This window comes from Podarcis filfolensis (assembly GCF_964270895.1).
Source record: "Podarcis filfolensis genome assembly, chromosome: 9".
Taxonomy (NCBI): Eukaryota; Metazoa; Chordata; class Lepidosauria; order Squamata; family Lacertidae; genus Podarcis; species Podarcis filfolensis.
Genome location: NC_139610.1, coordinates 42582144 through 42609138, shown reverse-complemented (window position 1 = coordinate 42609138; position 26995 = coordinate 42582144). Strand labels below are relative to the sequence as shown.

General features: G+C 41.4%; 1 protein-coding gene across 2 annotated transcripts in view; it reads right to left on the bottom strand.

Annotated features, from left to right (window-relative positions):
- Positions 1–284: 284 nt before the first annotated feature.
- RNF150 (ring finger protein 150) overlaps positions 285–26995 on the bottom strand; it is an 89287-nt gene continuing 62576 nt past the window's right edge. Inside the window, exons 3-8 of one of the 2 annotated variants that reach the window (XR_014538436.1) lie at positions 23097–23168; positions 22490–22572; positions 21270–21366; positions 20003–20213; positions 6584–7608; positions 285–6541 (exon numbers count right to left, since the gene is read on the bottom strand). Coding sequence is in view for 1 of the 2 variants with exons in the window: in XM_083571531.1 (XP_083427657.1) it covers positions 7490–7608; positions 20003–20213; positions 21270–21366; positions 22490–22572; positions 23097–23168 (582 nt within the window). In the remaining variant the exon portion in view is untranslated. Of the gene's footprint in view, positions 7609–20002; positions 20214–21269; positions 21367–22489; positions 22573–23096; positions 23169–26995 lie in introns of both variants that reach the window. The other variant, XM_083571531.1, reaches the window with a different exon arrangement.

The window sequence follows — 26995 nt, the reverse complement described above, 5'->3', positions numbered from 1 at the left end:
GCACCAGATATGATTGTACCACTCCATCCAAATAGGTAATAGGTAGCAGGAAAAATATGAAAGCTGAGCTGAACGGGCCTCGTTCAGTTCAATTTTTCATTTATTGAGAAATAAACTCCCACCTCATGTGGACACTTTTGAGATTGCATTTGCACCAGCAGCTCCAGTGAGCATTTGTGAGGTGGGTGCCTTCAGATTATTTTGTTTCTCTTCAGAATTCAACCTGAGATCATTTGGAAAAGAAGCCTTTGTGCACTTGCCTAATACGTTTGTTAGGGAAAATGTAGGACACAAATCAGATAGTTTTTTATTAAAAAAGAAAGCTTGCAATAAAATTCCTCCGATTTCACAATCCTTTAACTTTTACAGTTGCAATATTTTACTAATACAGAATAACACAGTCTCACATATTTACACTATAGTCCTCTATATAACAAAAATAGCCATGTTGTACTACTGAATAATGTTTCTCCAATATCAACCTTAACATCTCCATATTTCCTCCCACAGCTGAGTCACTGTCTAAGCTGTAAAGGACAGTGAGGACACAATTAACCAAAGTAATGTTTTTTTAAAAAAATAAAAAAAAAATCAATATTTGTGCCACGATTTCAGGCAAATCCCTTTATATATGATAGTTGTCAGACTCCCACATTTTCCAAATGATATAAAGTGCATTGGAAGGGAGGGTGGGATATATAAGGATGCATAATAAAGTAACAGCAACTTCACTAGCAGTTGAAATACATTTGCAATACTGTACAGAATGTATCGTAAAATGAATCCTTCACAGAACTATTTCAGCGCCGCATAGGCAGACAATTCACAGCTGCCAAAATATGTTAAGATAAAAAAAAAATGCCTATGCAAATGTCATTGGGTAATCTTGATGATTTCTGCCACACACATACCCCTCCTTTATAAGCCGCTTCAAGGTGAGATTTAGAAGGTGATGAATTGTTTCCACTGTCAAAGCAGGGATGTTTTGTTATGTATGTGAACATTATAGTGCTTAATGAACACTGTGAATGTTAATTGAATTGAACATCCAATTGAACTGAGCATCCAATTGGTTATATTACTTATTTTAAAGGAACAAAATTATTTATTGAAATAATAATGAAAAAAGAAATAAACAGCTTGGCAAATGGAGGAAATGGCCTTGTGATAACACAGGGAACCAGCCAATCAGTGCTGTACACAGCCAACTTCTGCTATAAACAGCAGAGTAGCTTGCATGTGTGAACACAACTGCTTTTCACAGCTGGCTGATTGTTCAAACTATTTTTGTCTGACACTTTCTAAATTCAGGGGGGAAATAGCAGGAGAATGAACTGTTTTAAGAGTGTTCTGCTGTAAAACACTGTTTTGGTAACTAGAAATAATTTCAACATAACTGCATAAAAGGAGTATTTTTATTCATTTATCTACCTTTAAAAAATTATTGGCATTTGCTGGTATGGTGTGCATTCTGCTACATGACATGGCAGGAGAGAACTTTGGAGCAATTACTGTAAACCAAATACTTTTAGCGTTATGGATGAACCTTATACCAAATGGACGTCTTGTTTTAGTTTATAAACTACTTTAAATAAAAATAAATATTTTCAGGAAATGGATGGAATGTATATTTTGACAAGTACAAAATCATTTTAAAATGCTCACGAGGTACAAGGAACATCTTGCTATAAAAATAACAGCCCTTCCCACCCCAACCCCTAGTTTACATTCCATTCTATTTATAAAATGGTATATAGCCTCAGGTTGCTTAACATGAAAACAGGAAGAAAAGGTGATACTATGTACATGTTAAAAAACACTTTTGATATTTCACATCTGTAATAACCATATACATATACATTCATGGCAAAGACATGTGTATCATCTGATGCCATTAAAAATAGGCAGTATTTTAAAATTAGCAAATAAGGGGGAGGGGTGATGACAGCATCCTCTTCCTTCTTTTGTCCTTTCTTCTTTGAATTCCTTCTTGCAAGGTAACGTTTTGACCAGAAAGCAAAATATTTTTGAAGACAAATGAGCATAAGATGATGCTATATTACTGTACACTTTCAGCACCTTCAATCCTTTCCCTGTCTCGTTATAGCCAAGCGGGTACATCCTTTCCCCACCCCACATCCCAGCCACTAAAGAATTAACATTTCTACCAGTGACAGATTTCCAGCTGCTGGATCTATGATAGAATTAAAAGTGGGCTTCTGGCGGCTGGAAGTCAGGCAGCAGAGGGCGCTCTTCTACTTTGCTATACAATGCATTAACAAACACCATCTGGTATGCCAAGACCCTTCTAGACTAGAAATTCTCTCACGTTGTTACTGCTGCAGAACTATCAGTTAGTTTATGCAACCGTTTGTCAAAACAAAGAACCTAAGTTGCTTTGTATCAACTGTTCCAATTATTATTATTTAAAAAACAACTTTACTAAAGCTCAGCCTTTCCTCAAATAACCCCTTGCTTTAATGGACTGCCTTCTGCCTACTTATAATAGGCCCACCTGTAGATGCATGCATTCTTGAGAATAAGCCCTGCAGCATGCAGCAGGTCTTTCTTTCCCAGGAGAAATGCATAGGGCTAGAGGGCACACTCATGAAATACAGCCATCAATCATATCTGCTTATGAAGGTATCCATGATGTGCATTACATTTCCTGAACTGCCCGATCCTTTCGTATCTTTTAGGCTGGTTCCTCTTGTTGCCAAGAGAAGCCATCCCACAGCTGATCAAAAATAGGGCTTCTTCTCCAGCTGCCTCAGGATGGTACAGGAATAGCCCAGCCAGGCTGCCGTAGAAGCTGCCTGTTCTCAGGCCACACCATGTGTTTCTTAGTAAAGGCACACTCTAGGTGACTGACCATGGCAGTGACACTGCTGTTAATGTCTGTGAGGTGGTTTCTATTGATGGCAGCGTAGAAATACTGCAGGAAGAAAGTTGAGGGCTTGAATTCTAACTGAACTCCTGGGCAAAACTTCAGGTTGTTCGCTGCCTTTATACTGTGCAATGCAAACACCTCTAGCCATATTCATATAGCAAGGTCTGGGAGGGAATACTGGAAGGTCAAAGTTAAAATGGAACCTATTCTTAACACTGGTGAAGATAATAGAGCTATACATTGGTAGAGAACCACGATCCTGGGCTCGGGGCATTTGATCAAATGGACAAAGATCATATGACTTTGGGGGAGATTTATCACACTCAAATCTTGATGCAGCAACAGCTGAAGGAAAAGATGGCACCTCTCCTCAATCCATGCATAAAAGCTGATTACACTGGCAGCTGAATCTGACCTCAATGCTGGGAGTGGGACAGAAGCTTCCATTGCACCTGAGAACAGCAGGTTGGCTTAGGAGGGGGAAGGGCAGGCCACGTGGAGCAGGCACAACACCTTGCCACATCTCCCTGTTCCTCAGCAGCTGTCTCACTCTGTATAGCAGATCTGGGGAAACTCTGGCCCTCCAGATATTGCTGAATTACAACTCCCATCATCCTTGGTCATTGACAATGCTTGCTAGGACCGATGGGAGTTGTAGTTCTGCCAAAGGTTCCCCATACCTGCCAGACAGCAAAGAGATTCAAAGCAAATCATACTCCCCTGTTCATATGATGGCTGCTGCCTCCTCCTAGGCATTCTGAGGCTAGAGTACGTCTGGAAGGATGAGGCACCCAAGCACCTTTGAGCTTCCTCCCGGCCTTCTATTTTCAGTCCTAATCGGTCCATGGCATAGTTCAGTCACTTACAAGGCTGGAATCTCTCTCTGAAATTTGACATAAATCCATTTTCCAAAAGAAACTTCTTTGGATACAAGGGTCTGAAAAAAACTCTGAAGACATTTAACTGATTTTCCAGGACTATTTTGTTTTGTTTTTGCTATTTCCATATCAGTTTAAAGGTTTCCATCCTCCAGTAAATAAAGGCCTGGTTCCTGTACTATAACAAATTATCCCTGAAGGATCTCTCAAAGAAAGCGTGCAGAACACATCCTTTGCATGCAGAAGTTCCCAGGTTCAATTCCTAGGAAGACCAGGTAGCAGATAACTGAAATCACCTTTGCCTGAGACCCTGGACAGCCACTGCCAGTCAAGAATAGTCTATAATGGGCCAGATAGACAAACAACCAGACCTGCTACAAGGCAGCTTCCTAAAGCAGAAGATGCATGTCAAAAGAACCAATGTTTCCAGAATTATGGTTTGTACTCTTTCTACATTTCTACATTTTTTTGGCAGGGGGAAATGAGATGGATGAATATGTTGTTAATTGGGAGTTGGCCATTAGCCTTTTCCCCCCTGTCACTTCTACATGGGCAACTAGGCAGAATAAACTGAAAGGGTGGTAGTTTTGGTGAGGTGACACAACTCATGCTGTTCTGTCAACCGAGCATTAGTGGATGCAGCAGTAACAGCCTCCAATACTTGAAGTGACATAAAAGTGGTGCTCAAAGCTATCAGATAGCACAGAAATTACAGAAGAGATAGGGAAGGAACAGAGGTAGGAAGATTCACCGTGACGAAGCCAGCTTTTGCCAGTGCAACTCTGGATGCATGGTAAGAGGTTATAAAAGGAGTACAACTTACAGCACAGCTAGATGGATACATACTATTTGCGATCTTGCTATATTCATGCGAGCCACATAGCAATATAGGATCGACAAGGGCTGTATAGAAAACCCACTTTAAAAGGTGGCTCCACTAGATTAGGACTACGCTATGCTTCTTTCTAACTGAATATGATATTCCTGACGTGCCTCAGAAATAATAAATTGAAATTGAAGATGGATCTCCCCCCAAAACTCATGCCCAGCCACACTGGAGCACAGGGAAATGTGAATTCCTGAGCAGAGATGGCAAATGCTTCCATCTTACGGCTCCTACATTTTTAACAGTTGGGATAATTGAGTATGTTTTCACAGGTGCAGCTTTACAAAACCTGGTAGAGCTGCGATGTAAGTTACACCTGCCAAAATTCTCTCTTCTCCATAACTACTGGAGGTACGAAAAGCCTAATTTGAAAGCTTGACTCTCTCAGTCTGAAGTTGGCCTGAAACAGCAATAAACATAGGTCTCAATTTGTCCTCACACATTTATTTTGGCTCAATTTAAATGAGATTATGAAAGAATAAGTAGAAGATGGCAGCTTTTTTTTTTGAAGGTGCCCACCTTCCCACACATAAGCCTTCAACATGTTGAGGCAAGCATGATCTTTCAAAGTGATTTAAAGCTCACTGAAAGCAATGCTCTATATAGGGGAATTACGACAGCTCCATAGTAACACTTAGGGTTGCTTCAGATGGAACACCAAACCAAATGTATGGTGCTACATGAATAAGCCCCTTAGGCGTGATTCCCCTCTCCTCAGGATAGACATTCAGCTCCTACCACCCATTGCAAGGTTCCCCTCAGGAAATGAAGAGGGAGGTAGCTGCTGTAGCCATTTTGCCAGGCCCTACAAAATCTAGCCACTGAGTGGGTGGGAGCATGCGAGCGCAGGACCTGTTCACAAAGTGCCAAACTAGGGGCAGATGGCATTATATCTGAACAATCCTTATAGTACTACTCTAATGCAGGAATTCTAATAGATTCTGTTTCTATTGTATTTTTTTTTAGCACAGGCTACAGTGCTAAGCCTATTTACCTACCACAATTTAAATCACTGTTCATATTGTCAGGAGTAATAGCGTACCCTTTTATGAAAGACAACAAGTTGAAAAGTCCTCCTTAACGCTTAAGTATTTTGATTGAAATATACAATTGCCCTCTGCATCAATAGCAAATCCCCTGAAACTACAGCACAATGCAAGATCTCTTGAGTCCCAGCAGTTTAATGGCAACCCTTTTCAACATATGCAGTTGAAACTGACAGTTAATTCATTTTGGAATGTTTCAGGTTTCTATTACAATTCAAAAATATGACATGGGAACAAGAGCCTCATCATTTGCTTTAACCCACTGGGGATCTACATCCAAGTGAGTTCAGAAGCCAGGGAGCAAGAGTTGACTTCCATACCAGGAACAACAACAGAACACTTTGTGAGAGTATCTTTTCACATATGCCAGTAAAAGTGCCTCAGTGCCTCTGAGCCTCTTTCCCACTGTTTGCGCACACTAGTGAATTGCTTCAATGCAGGTCTGAATGTGCTACTTTTTCATTTGACTAAAGGTTATGCAGGGAATAATCTCAGCCCTCGTGTGCTTTTGCTGTCACCCATGAACACATGTCCTCTACCTGAATTGGAGGACTGGCCCTTCATCTAGCAGAATGAGCACAGAGCTGTACATCTGATGGAGTGTGTGCACATTCTTACCCCTATTGACTGAAAGGGACCTTGGAAGTAGGAAGTGTTTTCACCTATGAACAGAGGAAGCAAGAGTGAACTAGAGTGTTGGTGGTGGTAAAGGTGGTTATGCAAAAAATAGCCTCAGTCCATTTGTAACTTTCCTATTATGGCCAACATCACCTAGCTCCTTCCCCCACACTTCCAGAAATTTCTGTTTTCTTTTCCCCTTACCAAAAACAGTTTCAATGAACTTCAGTGCTCTGATGGCCAGAAGGAAATCTGAGTGAAATACCTCTGAAGAAGAAGGGGAAAAAATGAATCTCATTACATACTAATCATAGGGAAGACCATTAAGGAATGAGAGATTTGTGATGACAGAAAATATAGCAAATAGGCTGCAAGAACAGGCTGACTTTTAATCCCATTATTATCATTTTCATCTTCATCTTCTCTCACTTGGTATCATATGTGCAAGCCATGAAACTCTGCGAACTAATAACATTAAGTAGCAAGTCACCAACTTCAGTAAATCCAGTCACCTATCTCCTGGCTGGGAGACCTGGAAGCACAAATCTCCAAGTCCCACTAGAACCACAATGAAAAGAAGCTTCAGACCAAGACACTGCTCTGAAGCACCATTTCTTTCCAAAGCAATGTTTACCTCATTCACTAACTTGGTGACCCATAAAATTATTCAGATTTCTGGGCTGAACTTTTGAAAAAGCTCGGGGGGGGGGTGTTGAGAGGAAGAAAGACATGTCCATCCAAAACAAGCTATAAATAATCACCTTGGAGTGCTTTCTTCTGCTTAAAAAAACAACAACAACCAGGGACTGAAGAAAGGTAGAAAACACACCAGCTGTCTTTTCAGTTACATCGTTACGAACCACCAAGGAGGTGAATAACTCTTCTGATCACCTTCCAGTGTCAGTGAAATGGACACACCGAGTTAATGATGAAATTGCATCCAAGCAGACACGTCTGTTGCTATTGCTTTTCATGACCATCCTAGAATGGAACGTACTGGAGTTCACAAAACGTTCTGGATGTGTGTATGGTTACGTGTGTGTGTGTGTACATGTGTGAATGAGAATGCATGTGTACACCAGTGGTCCAAATCTGACAGAACTTAATTCTTTTCCTTCCCCTCCCCACTACTGCCCTTTAGTTTAGTGGAAGGGTCTTTTGAGCTGCTTTTTCAGGATTTCACCTCTTCGCAGTCTTGGTCAGTAGAAAGCTCTACATCAGAGAGTCCAACCTCCATTGCCATGATCAACGAAATATCTGAATCGCTACTGACGGCTGGCTCCTGCTCACCTGAAATAAGAAAATAATGTTAAAGCCAAATTCTCACATCCCCCAAGTTCCAACTTAGCTCCTACAATCTGATCTTAAATGAGAGAAGATGCCTTGTATTGAGCCAAGTACTGCCTATTCTAATTGGAAGACGCTCTCACGGTCCAAGGCATTGAGTGGCCTTTCCTCACTGGTCTTTTGAGTGGGAAATATCTGGGATCTTCTACATGCAAAGTGTAGTGTCATACCCCTGAGCTGTGGCCACTTGTTCCTCTTTCGTGTATTCTTAACTGTGTGTGTTTCGGTTCCCTCCAACCCTTCCCCAAGCCAGTGTCCTGGATTGTTCAGTGGATGGATCTTGGGTAAGCAACCACCTCAGCCTCAGCTTTTTGTCTGCAGCATCTCAGGAGCCTTATGAGAACACAACTGGTTGGCAAGGCTTGCTACGTCTCCTGAACTTTAAAACAGTCTTCCGGTTAAGGACAGTTCCTCCCCTGGATTGTTTTGCCTTTCAGTCTACTTCTCTAGAATTCCCCATTCCTCTGTTCTGTTTGTTCTCCATCTTCTGCAATCTCATGCCTGGTTCAAATGCTATGAAGTAACATCAAGGGAAGCACTTCCATGAAAGGAATGTGCAATCTCTAATTTTTCTATATGTATACAAATGCTAGGAAACTGAAACCACTTGTAACTTCCTGGCAAGTGTATATATGGTGAAAAAACTCACAATGATGCACATGCAGGTTTATTTCTTTATTGCAATACTTAATGACCCACATTTCTTTTGTGTAAAAGGACCCTCGAGGAAATCAAAAATCATAACAAAAACAATACCAATAAAACCCATGGGGAAATAAAAGCAAAAACAGAAAAAAGTTGCATTACGAGACTGGCAAACCAATACCAAATTATCACAGAGTAGCCTCTTGATGCATGATTAAGCAATTTTGTTTTTATCTAGTGCCAAAACACAGAGAGAAAGGAAGGCAACTGGATCACCCAAATGTGGAACTCCAAACTCTGGGTGCCACAATCAAGAAGCCATTGTCCCTTATGCCACCAACCATATCTCAGATGTTGATGGAATACAAAGCAGGCTTTCCTGGAAGATCAATGTATGATACGCACTTCCAATGCACAGAGAAATGTCTTCTGTGACCAAATTGTGTTATTGTTAATTTTTTAAGGCTGTCTTGCATCTAAGTCCATGGCTTTTTAGATACATACTTCTTCCTATATTTTGCCTGCAAGACTTCTGAAGCGGAGGAGTAGCAGCTGCTTGAGTCAAGCAACAATGTATAAAATTGTTACCGTACTAAAACAGCTGGATTTATTATTGGCTTTTCAACTGTAACATATAAGAATGTTTATGTAATTTTGACTATTCTTCTTTTATAAATTTACATTTTAGGAATGAAAAGTGAAACTACAAAAGCCCACCTGGGCTTGAATTTTTTTAAAAAATTGATCTAAAACTGAAGACCTACTAAATAAATCCACATTCGGCCAATACTGGATTGCAGAATTGTAGCTTCAGGATAACTATCCCAATTAGAGTTTTCAAAGCTCCCTGAAATCTCTCCAGATTTCTGTAGCTTTGTCCTATAATAGAGGACTTGTGGTATAAATACCTCTTTGACAAAATAATCACAACAGCAATTACAGAACACACTAGGTAAATTCGTCTTTAAAACGCACACATAAAAACTAGTTTCACAGGTAGAGGCACTGTGAAATTATCTCCCCTGTACTTCTTACAAAAGACCCAAGTCTTTGTGCAATTCATATATGCATGTTCAGGTGTCCAGTACACAGAGACATTCACGGAATGTGAGATGTCAAATTTTTATCATCACACTTCTGTAAAGGGCATTGGTGAAATCAGACACGGTATCCCACTTTGCAAACATGCTTCTATGTTGATGGGGAAGACCAGAGACCAAGTAAGCCCCAAAGTGTCTGAATCTGCCCCTGATACATTGAGGTGCACAGCTTGTCCAAATATACTTCAACTATGCCAAGTCGTTTTTGCTTCATCATCTTACATTCCACAAAGATGAGACTATAAAATAGCTCTTAAATAGCAGGAAAGGGAGAAGACATATTTGATATCAACAATTTTTTGAAACCCTTGAACCAGATGCATGAAACAAGTTTTGCAAAAAGGAAAGTTAGGGAAGTGATAATGTGGCGAGACTTAAAAGACTAAGTCCAGTTGAGCAACGGTCATTACCTCCACTGTACCTTTCAAATGCACTTTAGAAAACCCACCCAACTAACATTAAAAGAGCCTAACACTAAAACTGTGTAGGCACAGTCCAACGCATATAGCTAATGACTGGGATATAAAGCTGTACAAAGCTATGGGTGGAATATAATTAAAGACTGCAACTGTCTCTTCTGCTCCCTGTGGTGTTACCACTGCGCTACTATCTAGACAGTAGCTTTGACAAGTGCTTTGAAAACTCATTAAAGGATTTTCCAACCCATCACTGAAGACAGATCAGTGATTGACAGAGGCTCTTAACCAACTAATTTCTAAAGAAGCAGCCCTAAGGAGAGGTGGCATTTTAAAGAAGCAAACAATGCAATAACCCAGTTGGCTTACAAAGGGAAAGGAATGATTGCTGGGTGCATCCACAAGGGAGGTTTCAATGTGGAATGCCCTCTCTTTGTCCTGTAAAAAGTGAGTGAAAATTGTCGTGAAAGAAGATGAGGGAATGTCCCTTCTGAAGTATAGGAAATCATGTATCTTACAGCAGAAGAACACTGCATGGGCAGTGTTAAAAACCCTCCGTGTAGTGCAACTGGAACCTCTTGCTCTGTTCGTGCTGCTTATTCCTGCTACTTTTGCTACAATAGAGTGGCAAGTGCTGATGTGAATGTGGGGAGCAAGGGAAGCAGATACATCTTACTGTTTAAGAGATGAGTGTGTTTTTTGTGCAGGCATTACATTGAAGAAGTGATTGGAATCACTAGTACATCCATGCTCACTGCTTCATGATTTCTGAAGCCACCCCACTTTCCAGTTTCTGACAAATAGAAGATGTGTTTTTCGTACATCTGCTGAACAGGCACCTTATCTAGCAGGCTGAGTTTCAGCAGATACCTACTAGATATTCGCTAGATACACAGACTGTCCCATTTACTCAGCATCCAGTGTGCTCCCACCACTGGTTTGTGAAGCTGTGCACACATGACATCAGCCACAACCCGCATCAGTCCTGCAGTTACTTGAGAAAAATGGTACTGTGTTTTGACGTTGTTTTCTCCCAAACCAGCTTTGATCCAACTTGAAAACGTAAGCTATGTGAAGACAGCCACACACCCTCTCCATCCACTGCTGTGGTCAGGCGGAGAGCAGCTTGGAAACACATTCATCCATACTGATGTGCACAAAAGGCCCAGTGTAGTGGTTAAGAGTGCTAAACTAAGATCCGGGAGAGCAAGGTTGAAAAATCCCTACTAAGCCATGAAGCACAGTGGATGACCTCAGGCCAGTCACTGCTTCTCAGCTTAACCTACCTCACAAGGTTGTTGTGGGGATTAAACGTAGACCACCTTGAGCTGCTTGGAGAAAATGTGGGATATAAATGCAATATAATATAATAAATAAATAAATGACGTGCAAGTGCAATTTGAAACACAGCAGCGGGGAACTGAGTGTTTTAAGTGGGTAATGTGTACATAGCCTTTGTGTGTCTATCCAGTCTTTTCTTTCTCAAGCATGAGGGTGATTCCTTATCAGCAAGGCAGCATGCAGAGAGGGAAGGCCTATCTCTTCCATCCTCACATGATTGGAATGAACAAGCTCTGCCCCTGCCCCCAGCTACAAGCCTTCTTTGGTGGTGGTGGTGATGAACCACCATTGGTGGAAATAAGCAACAGCTCCTGCCCCAAGGCGCCTGCTGTGTGCGTGTGCATGTGTGATCATTCCAATCACACTGGGGAAGGGAGACATAACTCTCCCCCACCCTGCATCCTGCATACACAGGGAGGGAAGTCAAACTGAATTCAATGATTCGTATTTATAGGACTGCATTGTAATTATTATTATTTTTGCTTCCACCTAAGAAACAATAGTTCGCTCAGATAATAGTCACGATTATAAAGTTATAACTTGCTTGTAAAGCTTTCATTAAAAAAAGCAATTTAGAGAAAAGGGGGGGGGGTTGGCAAGAAATTCCTGTAACAGGAAAGCAAGGGCTTGGGGAAACTTTTGGATCACTCATACTAAAAAGATATTACTGCAAGGCAAGAAAAGCCCCCTAGGAGACATTTTGAAGGAAGGAAGAATAGAGCAAGAATGATGGTTGCAGGGACTTTGTTCCTTAAAGAATATGATGTTCCTGAAGTACACATGGGCTAAAACTGGAAAACAGGCATGTAGTGGGAGCATCACACTAGGACTGGGGAGACAGGAGTTCAAACTCCCACTCCCGGCTGAACAGAATGATGGACGGAGGAAAAACAAAAACAAAATCTTGAGATATTTTCTGGTCAACATTGCACTGTTATTGCATAAAAGTCATTGTACAAGGACAAAGGCCCCGATTCTCTGTGGGAATCAGCTCTGTGCCAGTGCAGTGATTCTCATCAAATCAAATGGCATTGATTGATTGATTGAAGCAAGCGACAGTTAGCGCAGTTGGTTAGAGTGTGGTGCTGATAACACCAAGGTCATGGGTTTGATTCCCATACAGACCACCTTCATATTCCTGCATTGTGGGGACCTGGACTAGACGATCCTCGACGTAACGTCCAACTCTACAATTCTATGATTCTGAGCAAGCCAAACTGCCATAAATGATGCAACCCACCAGAGACCGAAACTGGCTAGCCTAGTTTTCACCTTGCAAGACCAAGACCCTGTCTGTGTGAAATATTGCCATGGCGCAATTTGCTTATACTCCATAACAGTGTTTGATATGCACAATTGACTCTGTAACAAATTGATTCTTGCTACAAAGGCAAGCTGTTCTTCTGTACATTTGTTCTGCTTTCTGCCCATTCCCAAACATTTCCTGCTGCCTCTACAGGGGATGCCTGGAATACTGCTATGAGGTTCTTTTGCTTTACATGTGTATTAATTTGTACAGCTCTTCCTACTTATTTATTAATTATTTTTTTAAAAAAGATACCTACCATTCCTTAGTAAAATAAACTCACAACAACAGTCCATTAAATAATAAAAATAAAAAACCAGACACATTGAAATCAATACTATTTCCCTAAGTTACTTGACTAGCACAGCTCCCATTGGTTTTAATGGTCTACTGCTAAGCCTGACTAAGTCTGAATCCAGCCTAGTAAAAACAGTTCTGACTGCTAAAAAAACTGCACCTCTCTTCCAAAGCTAGTCTTACTATTGAGGTAAGATAACCATACACTTAAAACACATACATTTAGGCTTCCTGCCCAAAAGTATTGGAAACGGTACTATTTTATTATTATTCTGCTAATCTGGAAATTCTGGGGAAACAATTTCTTTTGTCATGTGGCCTTTGCCAACCTTGTGCCTTCCAGTTGTTCTGGCGTACAACTCCCACCAGCCCCAGCAAAGTGAGGCCATGCTAGCTGGGCCGATGGGAGTTAATAGTCCATAGCCCCTGGAGGGGTCAGGGTGGTGAAGGCTGACACAGAACATTAAGGAATGCCAGGTACGTCTGCTGCATTTAAAAAGCAGAAAAGGGAGGACAGGCCTTGCTATGAGGCAGAGGGAGGCAGGTGGGAGAGGCTGGTCAGCACAGAGTGGCGATCAGGTGTTGGGAGGGCAGAGCTATGAATGATGGGCAGTGTGTGTGTGTGTTTGCCATCTTGTTCTATGCCTCATGCCGCAAAATGTCTTGGGCAAGCGGTGAGAAAGGCAAAGAAGTCTTCTTGATAAGAAAGCAACACCAAGCACAAACAGTATGCGAATCTTTCGTATCATTTCCACCAGAGTGATTTCAGACAGACAGTGGCATCATTTCAGCCTTCCGGAATATTGTGGTGTGGGGAAGGTCCAGTGGACCTGATCCAGTGGAGGCACTACCTTGTTTCTGTTACCTCCTGTAACCTTAGTGATCAACCTAAATGGTAAGAGGAGTCTACACTAGCTATGAAGAAATGCTGCATAGGTGAAAGTACAGCTGTGGGAACAACTGGTGGATGCAACAGAGCCTTTGAAGTGCTGCTGTGATGGGTGTGCACCTATAACGATACGTTGTCACGAGGTGGTAAGTTAACCCTCCCTTAGCAAGATGGCTACCGTGAAGAAGCAGCTTTTAGAATAAATTCATTTTAGAAATTGATTTTGAATGCATTTTACACTGAACAGCTGCTGAGTAGCTTTCATTGTGTGCATTCCAGGCAGCCTCAGGCCTGTAAATAACCCATTGCTACAGTCAGGCCCTGAATAATTTCTTCTTTCCCTTGTAACAGAAAATGGCTTGTTTCGAATGCAATTCTTCCTCATTCTTCAGACGTTCAGAGCAGCATATGCTTCCCTAGGCAAGGAGCCAGTGACTGTTAAACCTGCTGCAGTGGAAGGTCTCTAGCAAAAAATGAAATAAAGAAATGAATGCCTAGAGGGGGTCATGGACTGCACTGAAAAGACGGGTATGAAAAAAGTAATGGACATAATCGTAACAGCACTGTGCATGTGACAGGGTATGTGTGTGTGTGTTTTGGAAATATGTGCTTATGCATAATAGTATATAATCACTAATCAGAAGTTTCATCTATCATCACACAAAGAGAGAGAGAGAGAGAGAGAGAGAGAGAGAGAAAGAAAGAAAGAAAGAAAGAAAGAAAGAAAGAAAGAAAGAAAGAAAGAAAGAAAGAAAAGCAGATGTGCTCATGGTTTATAATCTTCAGGGTAAAGGTCCGAAAAGAACTCTCTAAAACAGGGGTGATGAATCTGTGGTCCATCAGCCACGTGACCCAGTTTCCTCTGGGAATTTAACTGTACAGACAATTCCTAGACGTAAGACAAAAAGGGGGGGGGAGCATCACTAGGATGGAGCTAGACTTATAGAGCAATCAAACCATGATTAATCAGAAGTCAGTCCTATTGAATTAAATGGGGGTTGACTCCCACTTAAACAGGGTTGGGATTGCAGCCTTCATCACATTTAGAATAGACTTGTTGGAACTGACAAGGGGGCTGCTCATAATCTCGTTAAGCCACTGAACACCCTGGCCATTGGATGTGTGCCATCAACAATTGCAGTTCTTAGTCATACTGCATGCCATCAGTAGCTGCACCAAATCTGGCTTCACCCTGTAAATATTTGTATATTTGGAATATTTATTGGGATTTTTCATGTTAACAAAAAGCTCTCACATAACTTATTTCAGTACAGCTATGGGAATATACAGAACCAAGTTAATAGAATGCCTTTGTTCTAAGTGCATTTAGCTAGACTTTTAATCTATCTTTGCCATCCTGAAGTTCCTTGAGCATTATTGGAACACAGCAGCAAGAAAGGTTTGCCTATTATTCTCTCTTTTTTAAAAAGAAGCCAATTAACTATTTTTCAGTTATTTGGGAAACTACAAAGTACCACTGGGGCACCTAAAAGCACAGGTACTGTTTATGCATCATTTGTTTAAATCTATCAGGTTTAAATCACCCTGATGTTGTTTTAAAAGATTTCTTTTCACAGTGAAATTTTCAATGTGGTTGACAAATATAGTACCAGAATTTTTAGGCTATCATCATAAGTAGACTTTGGAAAATGAATATACACTCCAAAGTATATTCCAGAGTACACTTTGGAAGAAGTCGATGGGACTTATGTCTTGAGTAAGCATGCTCAGGTTGGATTTTTAGAATTGCAACAACCGTTCGTTAGATTTATACAGTATAAAAACATAAAAATACATAACATAACCTCCCAATAAAGATTCTTCTTGCTTTATAATTGTTTCCTTATTGTTATGTATATTATATTATTTGATGTATGTTTTGATATTGTCCCCTGGTTTGGGATTTATTTTAATTAAGACTGGGTTACAAGTACCCTAGATATAGATGATAGATAGATGGATGATAGATAGATATATAGATATAGATAATACTATTTCGCATAAAAATAAATACAGCATCTTTCTATCTGGCTAGAAGCAGGGGATTTGAACATTGGGCTGATCCTCACTAATGAGATATTGCTTATCTGTCACATTTTACATGAATAATAATTTAAAAAGAAATAATTTATACTGATAAAAGCCCATATCTTTCTGCTACCAAACAGAAGACTGGAGGTGGAAGCAACTTTGCAACTCTAACAGACAAAGTGTGGTTTGTGACTGTCCTACTTCTGCACGTCATATTCCTCCAGGGGTTAGACTCTTGCAATGGGCAAACTTTCTCCACCCTGGGGGCACCTCATCTATCTTGGTGTTCAATCTCAGTCAGCTCAGCTCTGTCAAGCAACTCTGCATGTTGTCCTGTTGCTTGAGGTGTGGCTAGGCAGGCCTCGAGTTGCTGCACCTTCACTTCCAGCAAGACAACCACCTTGCACTTGCTACAAGTGCGCTGCTGCTTGTTCTCTGGCAGAATGTCAAACACGGCACAGGTGTTACAGGTCACTGCAACAGCTCCCTCGCCCTCCATGTCTCTGGTCCTATACACACCAAGAGACAGAAACCTGGGCCTCCCCTGCTAAAAGCCCTTGCAAACGCCCCTGTTTGCGAGCTCTGGTTGTGAGCTCCCAAGATCTGCACTGAGCTAAGTTTGACTGCTGCTGGTTGCTAACTCGTCATGTGCCATTAATCATGTGAACAGCTGAGACAGCAGGGGGTCAAAAACTCCAAAGCAGGATTTCATTAGCATGATGCCCTTGAAAAAGCCAACTCACAACAGCCACACACCTATACTGTTTCTGTAAAGGCCTTGAGTCTTATGAAGAACTTGATCCACAAAACACATAAACTGGAGTATTCAGACTTGCGTCTAGGAAACTAAACAGTTTTGCTTGAGTCATTTAACTAATCCATTTAACTAATCCACCTAGACTGGATGAGCTCCCTGAGAAACATGCACTGGCATCTACATTCCTAGGGTCTCGGTGTGACTGAATGATATTGAACCAATGACAACACTAGCAGAAATAGAAAGTGTATGAACTCCTGAGGTGACATTTTAGAAGAGCAACGACCTATGCTGAACTCTGAGTAACATAATAGGGGAATGGCACGTAAGAACTTAAAATGCTTGTTGGAAGTCACACGGTATTTCCAGTGTGCAACTTTGGAAGCCATTAACTTTAACTGAGGGATGGAGAACCGGATCTGGCCTACTGGCCGGATCTACTTATCTACACACTCTCCTAAAGGCCAAGTTTGACAGGTGGGTAGGCATATCCAGTTGCTTCGCTGCTGGCTTCACCACAGCAGGGCTGCAGAGAGAACAGGAACCGCAGATTCCTTGGGATTTGCACTTCCTGCCCAGGTCTTCCCAAACAGATCATTTGGGGAATTTTCTCAGCCAGAAGATGTAAACATAAAAATATGTCACTTATCAAAATTTATATTGTGAGCACCTCCCTCGTCATATGTCATCCCACCAGCAGTGAAGCATATGCCCGCGCTGCCCAGGGTGCGCGCGCTCCTGAGGAGGGCACAGCGTGGCGCGGAGCGTGTCCTCCCAGATGCAGGATGGCTGCTCAGGTGCATGCAGCAATGTACGCACCATGCAGCCGGGGCCAGAGCGAGCTGCTGATGGCAGACATTCGTGCACCACCCGCCTGCGACTCCCAAGCTTCCCCCAAGCTGTCAAAACAAGGGGAGGGAATGCTGTTGGCAAAATGACACAGCTCCCCCCTTTCCTTGACGGCTCAGGGTAGGCTTGGGAGTCACAGGCGGGTGGGGCGTCAAATGTCACCCCCCTCAGCAAAGTCACCTGGGGCGGTTCACCCCCACCGCACCCCCTTCCTCCTCCCCTGCATCCCACTGTAACCAATATCCCACTCCCTCTTTGTCATGCCTGCTCTTCAGCTGCCTTGACAGTGGACGTATTTTAAAGGTGTTCCTGAATGCCTGACAATAGAATATATATGTTCAGATCCCTGTGTGCTTCCAGATGGAGGTTTACTGGGGAATCAGTATTACTCTCCCACACAAGGGTCTTGCACTGTGCACTCCATGTTGCCACCATCAAAATCTCAGGCCATGTTTTTAAAAACATTGAATCCAGATTTCCTCTTACAGTGGAAAATACGTTAAAGTAAACTTTTCCCATCTATTATAAATTTGCAGTCATCACTGGCATGGAAGCTTGATAGCGCATTTGTTTAGGTAGGCAGCTTCTCATACATGTGGCAATGTTTCTGTGGGCGGCCTCTCTCGCTACACCCACATTTCCATTTGCACAAACTAACTGTTTTGTTTCCCGCAGCTCAAAGGATATTTACAAAATAAAAAAAATTGGAGGTTGCCCACCTGTTCCCACCAAAAGGGTAAGCCTCCATTTTGCCCTGATAACTAGGGGCTGGTAAAAATTTGCTCTTCCTCCAAAGTTCCCAAACTTCCTGCATGCATGCTCCGAATGGGAAGAGGTAGCGGAAAGCAGGGAAGCTGTGACTGAGAGGAGGGGCCAGAAAAAGGCAGCATGGACACGCACTCACTGTTGTGAATGAGACACAGAGGAATTATCTATGAAAAAATCTAAGACCAAAAAATGAAGCATGTGGACAATCATGTGCCAAATGTGTAAAATCCCCAGATAGGCAAGACGGTGAAATGAGGATACAGAGGACCCAACAGTGCATAAACATCTGTGTGATTTTTTTTTTTTGCAGGGTTGTGCTGAGCCTAATTTATGCCATATTCACACAGAGTCCTCAGGCAGCCTTGCTTTTAAGTTTTCTCACCAGGGCTACTCCACCGGGGCTACCTCTACTTCCATCGTCTCAAAGCACTTGATGAAGGATAGGAAAAAAACAAAAACTCAGCCTGCAAACTCTAATTGGCTTAACCAGTAGATTTATCAACTAAAGGCTAATTTTAATCAAACAAGGCAGATTTTCATTGGTGGGGCCACAAATTCTGGGGAAACTTGTTGCTTTCTATAGGTCATACTGATTCTGTTATGCTATTGAAATGTAGAATGTTTTCCCCTCCCTTATCCCTAGTAAATATTAGGTTTTGTTTATTAAATTGTTAATAAAAAAAACCTTGGATTCCCTTTAATATCCCAGATTGACAGCGCTAACTGAAACAGTACTTTGGGTAGCTATGAAGATATTTTCCTCAGAGCTAATGCAGAGAGAAGACTTTTCCCCATATGTTGCAACATGCTCTCTTTCCCACAGCTCCCATTTTACAGTAAATTCTAGCTGTATGCCCTGGTTAGTTCATATCTGTGAGTCAGTCAGTCAGCTTCCTGTTTTGAAGTCACAAACATGTGATTTTATTTTTTAAAGAAAAGAAAAAAAAAGAAAGCAGAAAAAATATGATTATTAAAAAAACCCCAAAAAGTGTAGCAGGAAACTCAATGTGTATAGCTAACAGATGCTGTAATCCTAATCCCAGCTACCTAGGTATAAAACCCATTGTAATTGATATGAGTTTAAAGCTCCTTTTGAACTTTTGAAATGCATGTGGGAGGAAACCAATGGGAGAGTAATGTCTCTGCTAGAACTGCATTTTTAAAATCGTCAAATCTGGAAGCCGCTCAAGTATGCTGTGGTAGCAAATGTAAGATACTGCAATGCCTGCTGAAACTGAGGCCAGCTACTGTGGTCTGACACAACCCGAACATGTTGTGTCCCCTTGTGGCTTATGAAGAGTAAATGTATAGCAGGACTAGAAGATCATCTTTCTGCAGAACTGAACCCTAACAGAAAGGCAAATATAACCTGTGCTTACACTCTTGCGAGCCACAGACATATTTGCTTTGGGTTACATAGAGCCATCCTGCAATTCAAGGATTGGAGAGCGACAACTTGTTTGCCAGAAGAGGCCCACTCAGGACTCAAGCTTAAAGTCTTCTGATAATAAATGAATTACACCAGACTGGCACATGAGATCTCTGCATATTCGCAGTTAGAACTATGATCGCACTGCATATTCACAAGTGAATATTTTTGGCATAACACCACAAAACCCTCTTCCAATACCTTCTTTCATTATGTGGTTGTGCCTGCTTGCACCTTCAGTGCAATTTTTGTTTTCACTGCAGCCAATCTGAGATCACTGTGAACATCGCGATTCCATGTAACCCATCAGATTTGGTTTGGAATGGATTACAGGATGCATTTGGGATGTCTATTGGAATTTCAAATGAGAAATCCAGTTCTGCTGAAGTATTTTCAATGTGAAACAGGACTTACCCATATCCCTGTTGAAAATACTACAGAATGGTCACCGGCGATTTTATGAATCACATTTGAAACATTCACTCTAAGCAAATGAGTTGAGAACTTACTGCTTGTGTTGAGGTTATTTTCCCCAGTCTGTGGAAGAGGGTCTGCATCCTGGATGACTTGTAGTACTCCAACTGTCCGGACAGGAGGATCCAGTGCTACAGAGCTTTCATTCACAGTTATATCACTTGCTCCTGTAATCTGATTAGTTGGTGGTCCTCCTATAGAAGCTTCAAAATCTGGAGGTATGTCATCTACACAATCTGCATTGGGCTAATGAAAACAAGAAAGAAGAGTCTAATGGAAATGGGGAGAGAGATTCTGAAAGGAAATATTTGTCTCTGGATTACAGGAAGAAATAGTTCATTTAGTTCTATAGTTCATTGTAGTTCCAAATATTACCTTGTCATGGATTTCAAAACATGCATTTTGGCTTCTCTTTACAGGATAGTCTCTATTAGTTTGCAAATTCTTCTGAAAGCAAATGGTCATTTAGAGACTATCCACACCTAGATTGTTATGTTAGATATTTGTTGATGGCACCAAACCACCAACGTCTGTAACAGCATAAACCTAACCATGTCTACTCAGAAGTAAGTGCCAGTGAATTCAATGATCCTTAATGCAAGGTAACTGGGGTTATGGCTGCAGCCTAAAACAATAATCTTATCTTGGACATATCCTCACAGAAATGTTTATCCAAATTGGAGGCATACGACATCATGTGCCTTTTTTTCAGAACTGATGCATGCTTGGTATATGGAGTTAATACTTAATTTAGATGTTTTCTTCATAACCCTTCAGGTGTCTTAATGGATGATATCTACTAGATGCTTTGCTAATTTATGGGGTTACTGCTGGGATCCCCACTGTGGTACTGGGGGGTGCCATGCTACCCTCAGACACACTCGGTTCCTCACAATTTTCACTTAATTTTTCGCTTAAAAATGTGTGGGTATTCTTTGATTTTGGGGGTGTTTTGTTGTAGGGGTTGTCGGTTTTGGGGAGGGTTGCTTACTTTGTTGCCTTGTGTTTTGTTTTATGGGTTGTGTGTTTATCCAATCTGGGAAGTTTTGAGCTTCAGGTTTTTTCCATACATTAAATATTATGGTTCATGCTGAAAATGTCACTTGGGGAGTGTGGGGGGGGGTTGTGTAGTTTATACTGTCTTATTAGCATTGGTGAGAAAATTGCTTTAGGGGACCCAAAATCTTCAGGATAGAACTATAATGCTAACTAGGATGATACTTTCTTATTCACTTTTTTAAAAAGTGGAATTAGGATTAATGAAAATACCATGTTCAGTGTTCTACCACATTACATGCTTACCGGAATCCCTAGTGCTTTTAAGATGTTCATTTTACACATAGGGCAGGTGCGATGGTCTAGTAGCCATGGATCTACACAAGATTTGTGAAAGAGGTGCCTACAAAGGGAGAAAAATGAATAAAATCTATACAATTTATCTATTCACAATTTCTCAAAGTTGCAGTTGATACCATCTGTTTTGAAAAGAAAAACCTGATGAGAAAAACCTGATCAAAGAAGACCTGCACTGAAAACAGAAGTGCTTTGTAGTTAATGAATTGTTGTGGATGGAACCTAGCTTGTAATTTCAAATGTAAAATTAGTAGAAAAAAGCTCCCTAAATAAAAACTTCAGAAGATGAAATAAAATGGAAGCAATTTTCCATATTAAAAACCAGACCCTAAGAAACATTCATCTGTTGACAACAGATTTATCATCCTTGGTATTGTGAAAAGTAGCATAAATAAGAAAAAACTATTTATTGTGTTTCACCTCTGCATTCATGACTGGAGATACTGCAAAACGCAAGATCTGCAACTGCAGAAAGAGAATAGACAGCATACAATTTGATCTGTGAACACAGAACCTATCAACCTGCGTAGGATGAGAATTGGAGTAATGGGCATTGATTCCCTAACAGGCTTGCTTCTTTGCTTGGAAAAAGATGCATGCAGTCTGTCACATCTATTTATTTACTGGTTTTGGTTTACTCCCCCCCCCCCCCACTGATCATAAAAGGAACATATTACATTAGATTGGGTCCAAAGGTTCTATTCCCCTGACAAAGGAAGACTTCTTCCATCAGAGCAAAGCAACCTTTGGATCTAAATCATCTGTTCCAAATTGGATTTTTCATGTGGGCTTTCCAAAAATACTAGCAGCATGTGCACTGAGGTAGCTGAAAAGGAGGCATGTATATGACACCACTGCTATATATATGATATATCTAAGGAAAACTGCAGTTAAATTGCTTCTACTTTAAGGTGATCCAGTAAGTTAAAAAAAATCCCAATCAGATAAATTTCCGGCAACCAAATTTCAAACACCAATGCTGTTTTTGTAGGCCCCCCCCCCAAGCCACTGTTACTGTTTTAGCTTTCATTGGGGTTTTTTGAGGGTATTTAAAGCATATTGCACTGTTAGCAAATGACAAGGACATATTATTGGCCTGCGAAGAACACCACAAAAATCAATTACTTTATTAATTGTATCTCTCTAATTGGATGGTTATATCAACTCACCGGCAGGGCAAGATCCTGACAACGTCGTTTGGTTTGTAACCCTCAATACACACTGCACAGTTATCGAAATCGGGTTCAGTTTCCTACAGAAACATTGAGATCGACATTTTCAACGAAAAGCATGGCGGACTGAAATACACTGACATTTAATAACACCCCCAAGTCCTTCCAGATTCTGAGAGTTCGGTTTAGTCCAATTGGTTACAGTGTCCATTTGCAAAGGGATCCCTGTGATTCAGGAATGGAGAACCTGTGGCACTCCGAACCCCAGCCAGCCATGGTTAATGGTCAGAAATGACAGGAGCTGGAGTCTAGCAATATTTGGAGGGAACCATGTTGGTACCACTGCTGAAGCACATAACAGAGGCCAGTTTCAACCCTTCCTCCATATGGGGAGTCAATGTAGCAGGTTGCTGCAGGTATGAACAACCAGGGTGTGCCTTCCATACAGCACTCTCCTCAGTCCACACCAGGCCCTTTTGTGGAAGAAAGTAACCCACACAAAGGTTTCTGGTTTATTTTATTTTATTGCCCACGGCACAATGCCTAACTGCATTCCCCACCCCCACCTTGCTTGGTTAAAACGAAGACTTAAGAAAAAAATTACCTTATCTCCTTTCCTTATCGTTCTGACCTGCAGTTTGCTGATTGCTTTCTTTGCAGCATCTCCGAGACGGCGCTAAAAATGTAATATATCACTCTTTATTAAAGAGCACACCTTCACACAGACGTTCTTGCATGGCTCTGTAATAGTTTGATGGCCCAAGATCATTTTAAATGAAACAGAGAAGAGCTACGTAAATGCAATATTGGATTCAAAGAGGTCACTAATACGGGGAGTAATTGGTATCGACAAAACACCAGATGCAGGATGGATTAAAAGGTATCTAATTATCTCACACTGTTATAGATGTTCAATTTGTTGGAACAGGAACCGATGACAGAAGTATCAGGTGTAGCTGATTTTTGCTAATCCCCTGCTACATATTTCATGCTACATAATATTCCAGAGAGCCCGGCAACCTTTGGGAGCAGGGCATTTTTTTAAAAAAAGATGGGCAGGGGCTTAGGTAGATAGGAGGGAAAACAGGTGTGCTGACTTGTGCAAGTAGAAGCATTTTTTTTAACGATTCAGGACAAACAAAAATGGTTCTTCATACAAAACACAATTAAAGTACATCCCACAAGATCCAGCAATGGTCACCAACTAAGATAGCAGTATACCTCTGAATACCAGTTGTTGGAATCACAAACATGCTCAATGAATGCATGAGTGCTCTTGCAAGAACAGGGTTATATTATGGGTGGTATCAGAGCAGGTCCATTATTGTCTGTGTGTTGCTTACAGCACAATCCTAAACAGGCTGATTCAGAAGTAATTCCTACTGAATTCAGTTGGGCTTGCAGTACAAAAGCAAGTACTTCTTCATACAGTGCACAGAATTTGCTCCCAAAAGAGGCAACGATGACCACCAACTTGTATGGCTTTAAATGCAGATAGTCAGATTCCTGGAGGATAAAGCTATCGATGGTTACTATCCCTAATGGTTATGTTCCACCACCACTGTCAGAGGCAGCAATGCTTCTGAATGCCAGTTGCTGGAAACCACAGGAGTGGATGGTGGTACTGTTGTGCTCAGGTACTGACTTCCCATGGGCATCAAGATGGCCACTGAGAAAATATTGCTGGGTTAAGATGGGCCTTTGACCTGATCCAGCAGGTCTTGCAACCTGTTAGAATTCCTGCTCCATGATTGCAGTCATGGGATTTTTGTCTATCATGTGACGGTGTATGTTTTGACTCCACAGAGTGGGAAGTGACGGAGACAGGATGTTTGTGTTACTGTGTTCCGTGAAGTGGTACTATTGTCCTTTGTTTTGGTTTTTTTGCTGTCTGATGCTTGAGAGAGAGGGACCCATGTTGTAGTGCTCCGTGTGTGTTTATATGTAAATAAAGTAGATTAGCCAAAATGCTGAGTTGCTGAGGTTTGTTACGCAAGCTGCAAAAACTCTGCAGATCCCTAAGTGTGCTGATGTCTGTTGGCATCGGTCGCTGTGATGTTCGGGCTGAAGAAATCTTTTGAAGCTCCCGAACGATTGACCAGGAGGGAGAGAACATGCCAGTTGGGCATGTGTCTCTGCCAGGGTCCTACTCAAGTGTAGGATGAGCTCCTGACACAACCTGGTGGCCAAATAAAGAGGCAGGCACAGAGGCTGGGTTGAACTAAAACCATTAAATTTGAGATTAAAACCCATAAAACCGCTGCAGAGGGAAACACTATCAGTGTGGGATCAAACTTGAAACTGAAGCAAATTGCAATCTCTAGGGCAACCAAACCCAGGAACTAGAGGCACAGCTGTCCAGTCTGCATCCCTTTCCCAGGCCACACCATGAAGGTGAACAGGAAGGTCTACGCAAAAGATGTTGCAGGATGTTGTGCAAAGGCCTTGCCATTATGTTGCAAGAGGTATATCCCTGGCAGAATCCCAGACTGCATTCCTTGGCTAAATACCTGAAAATGTTCCATACTCTGCAACATTTGAAAATGCATTTCCCCACTACATTTTATTGCTAAATGAATACTTTTCTAAGCTAAGAAAAATGACTTTGGCACTTTAGCACTTCATCCACTTTCTCCCAACCTAAGTATGTACTGACTTCACACCATCCCTGCATGAGTGAAGCCATCTGCCTGGAGAATTAGGGTAAAAAATTATTCCACATATTTTTTGCATCTGAAAGTCTGGAATGTGAATCATTCTTCACCCATCTGTTTCCATTTGCTTTTTTGTTTGTTTGTTTTTCCAAGGCACCATTCCAGTTTCCAGAAAGGAGAAGCAAAGATTTGGAAAGGGGGGAAGCAGTAAGAAATGTAGATTAAGTTTCCAAAAAAAGAAAAAAAAGCAGTTTATTTTAAGAGCTGTCGCTGCAGTTATTTCCTTTTTTAAACCATGTAATGGACTATAATAAGGCTATCAACTTAGGCCAAACTGCTTGTTGGCTGCTCACCCCTACCACTTTTTGTTTAAGCAATTATTAAATACAGTCACTCCACTTCATTGTTGGAGCCACTCCGTATAAAGAAGACAGTGAAAAGATAATAATATATAGGAGCTCCTGATAAATCCTGTCATGTGATCCAACACACATGTGGGACACTTCCTCTTCCAAATGGCTCCACTGAGTTTCTTGCATTTACTATATCTCTGTGTACTGGATATATAGACTTGGATGTTAACAGAAGGACCTTCAGTTCATGGTTAAAAAACCCCCACCAAGTTATGTTTTTGTAGATAAATTTCATTATGTTTTTGAATTTCTTGATCTTTTTTTCCTGCTAATTAAATCATGTTATATATTTTCGGTTTAATTGCCCTTATTATGTTAGTGCAATATATGGGGTTTAACATCTTGGGGCCATGCTGACGGGCTTAACACCTCCCAAAGGTCTCCTACTCGGGTGGGAAGGCTGTAGTGCTGGGGGCAGCCTTCATGCCCTGGAAACGCTTTCTCCTTCTGCTCACCATGGAAGAAAGGCACCTTTTGCCCTGTATTGAGCAGCAGGAGGGAAGCCATGCAGCGTGGAGAAGGCTGCCATCACACCACCCTGGGACGCACAGCTTTGCTTCTGTTGCACAATATGGAGGCAAAACAGTCCATACTAAGCAGGGAAAGTGAAGGATATGATTCCAACTGCACATTGGGAGGCTGTGTTTTATAATTTCACCAGAGTTGTTTACCTACCCAAGAGGCCCTGGTCAAATCCTGATGACATCCTTACTGAGGGGTGTATTCCACTATGTAGTGCTGCGTCAGGGCCCTCCAGAGTCCTCCTTAGTAGCACTATTTAGTCGGCACAAATTTCAGCCACCACAATGAGTGGGGGCTGAAAAGTGGTGCACTCTGGCTGGATCACGTCCATCGTTTGCAGATGGGAAACATGTCCTTCATACAGCTCCTCAGAAGGGAGATAACAAAATGAACATTTAATGTAGCTCTTGATCATGACATGCTCGCCAACTATTATCTTGTAATGCAGCGTTTTATCTTTGGCACAATTTCTCTCACAGCTTGCACGGAATGGAGGGGAAAGGCAAGAGGGAGGAAAATATTTCTTGTGCGCTTTTAATACATATCAAAGAATGTGAGCTAGTGCAAAATAGATCTGGCAGGATGGCCATGATAGTTTCCTCCTCAGTTTTGCTCTCATGAAGCATTTAAGGATAAAACCATTTATTATTAAAATAACACTAGTTGCATCCAAATGATGTTTGATTCAGAGAAGACCTATTTAAATGAATGGATCCAGTTTGTCATGTTCATTAATTTTAGTGGATCCACTGCAAGAAGGATTAGCGATGAACACAACCCCATGCCACCTACTAAATACTTTCCACCTACTAAATGTACTTTCATATTGATTGTTCATCATTTAAATTAAATGCTGACACACTCCTTGCCTCCCTGAATATTTTTGCTGGAAACGTCAACTTTCGAGTCAGCAG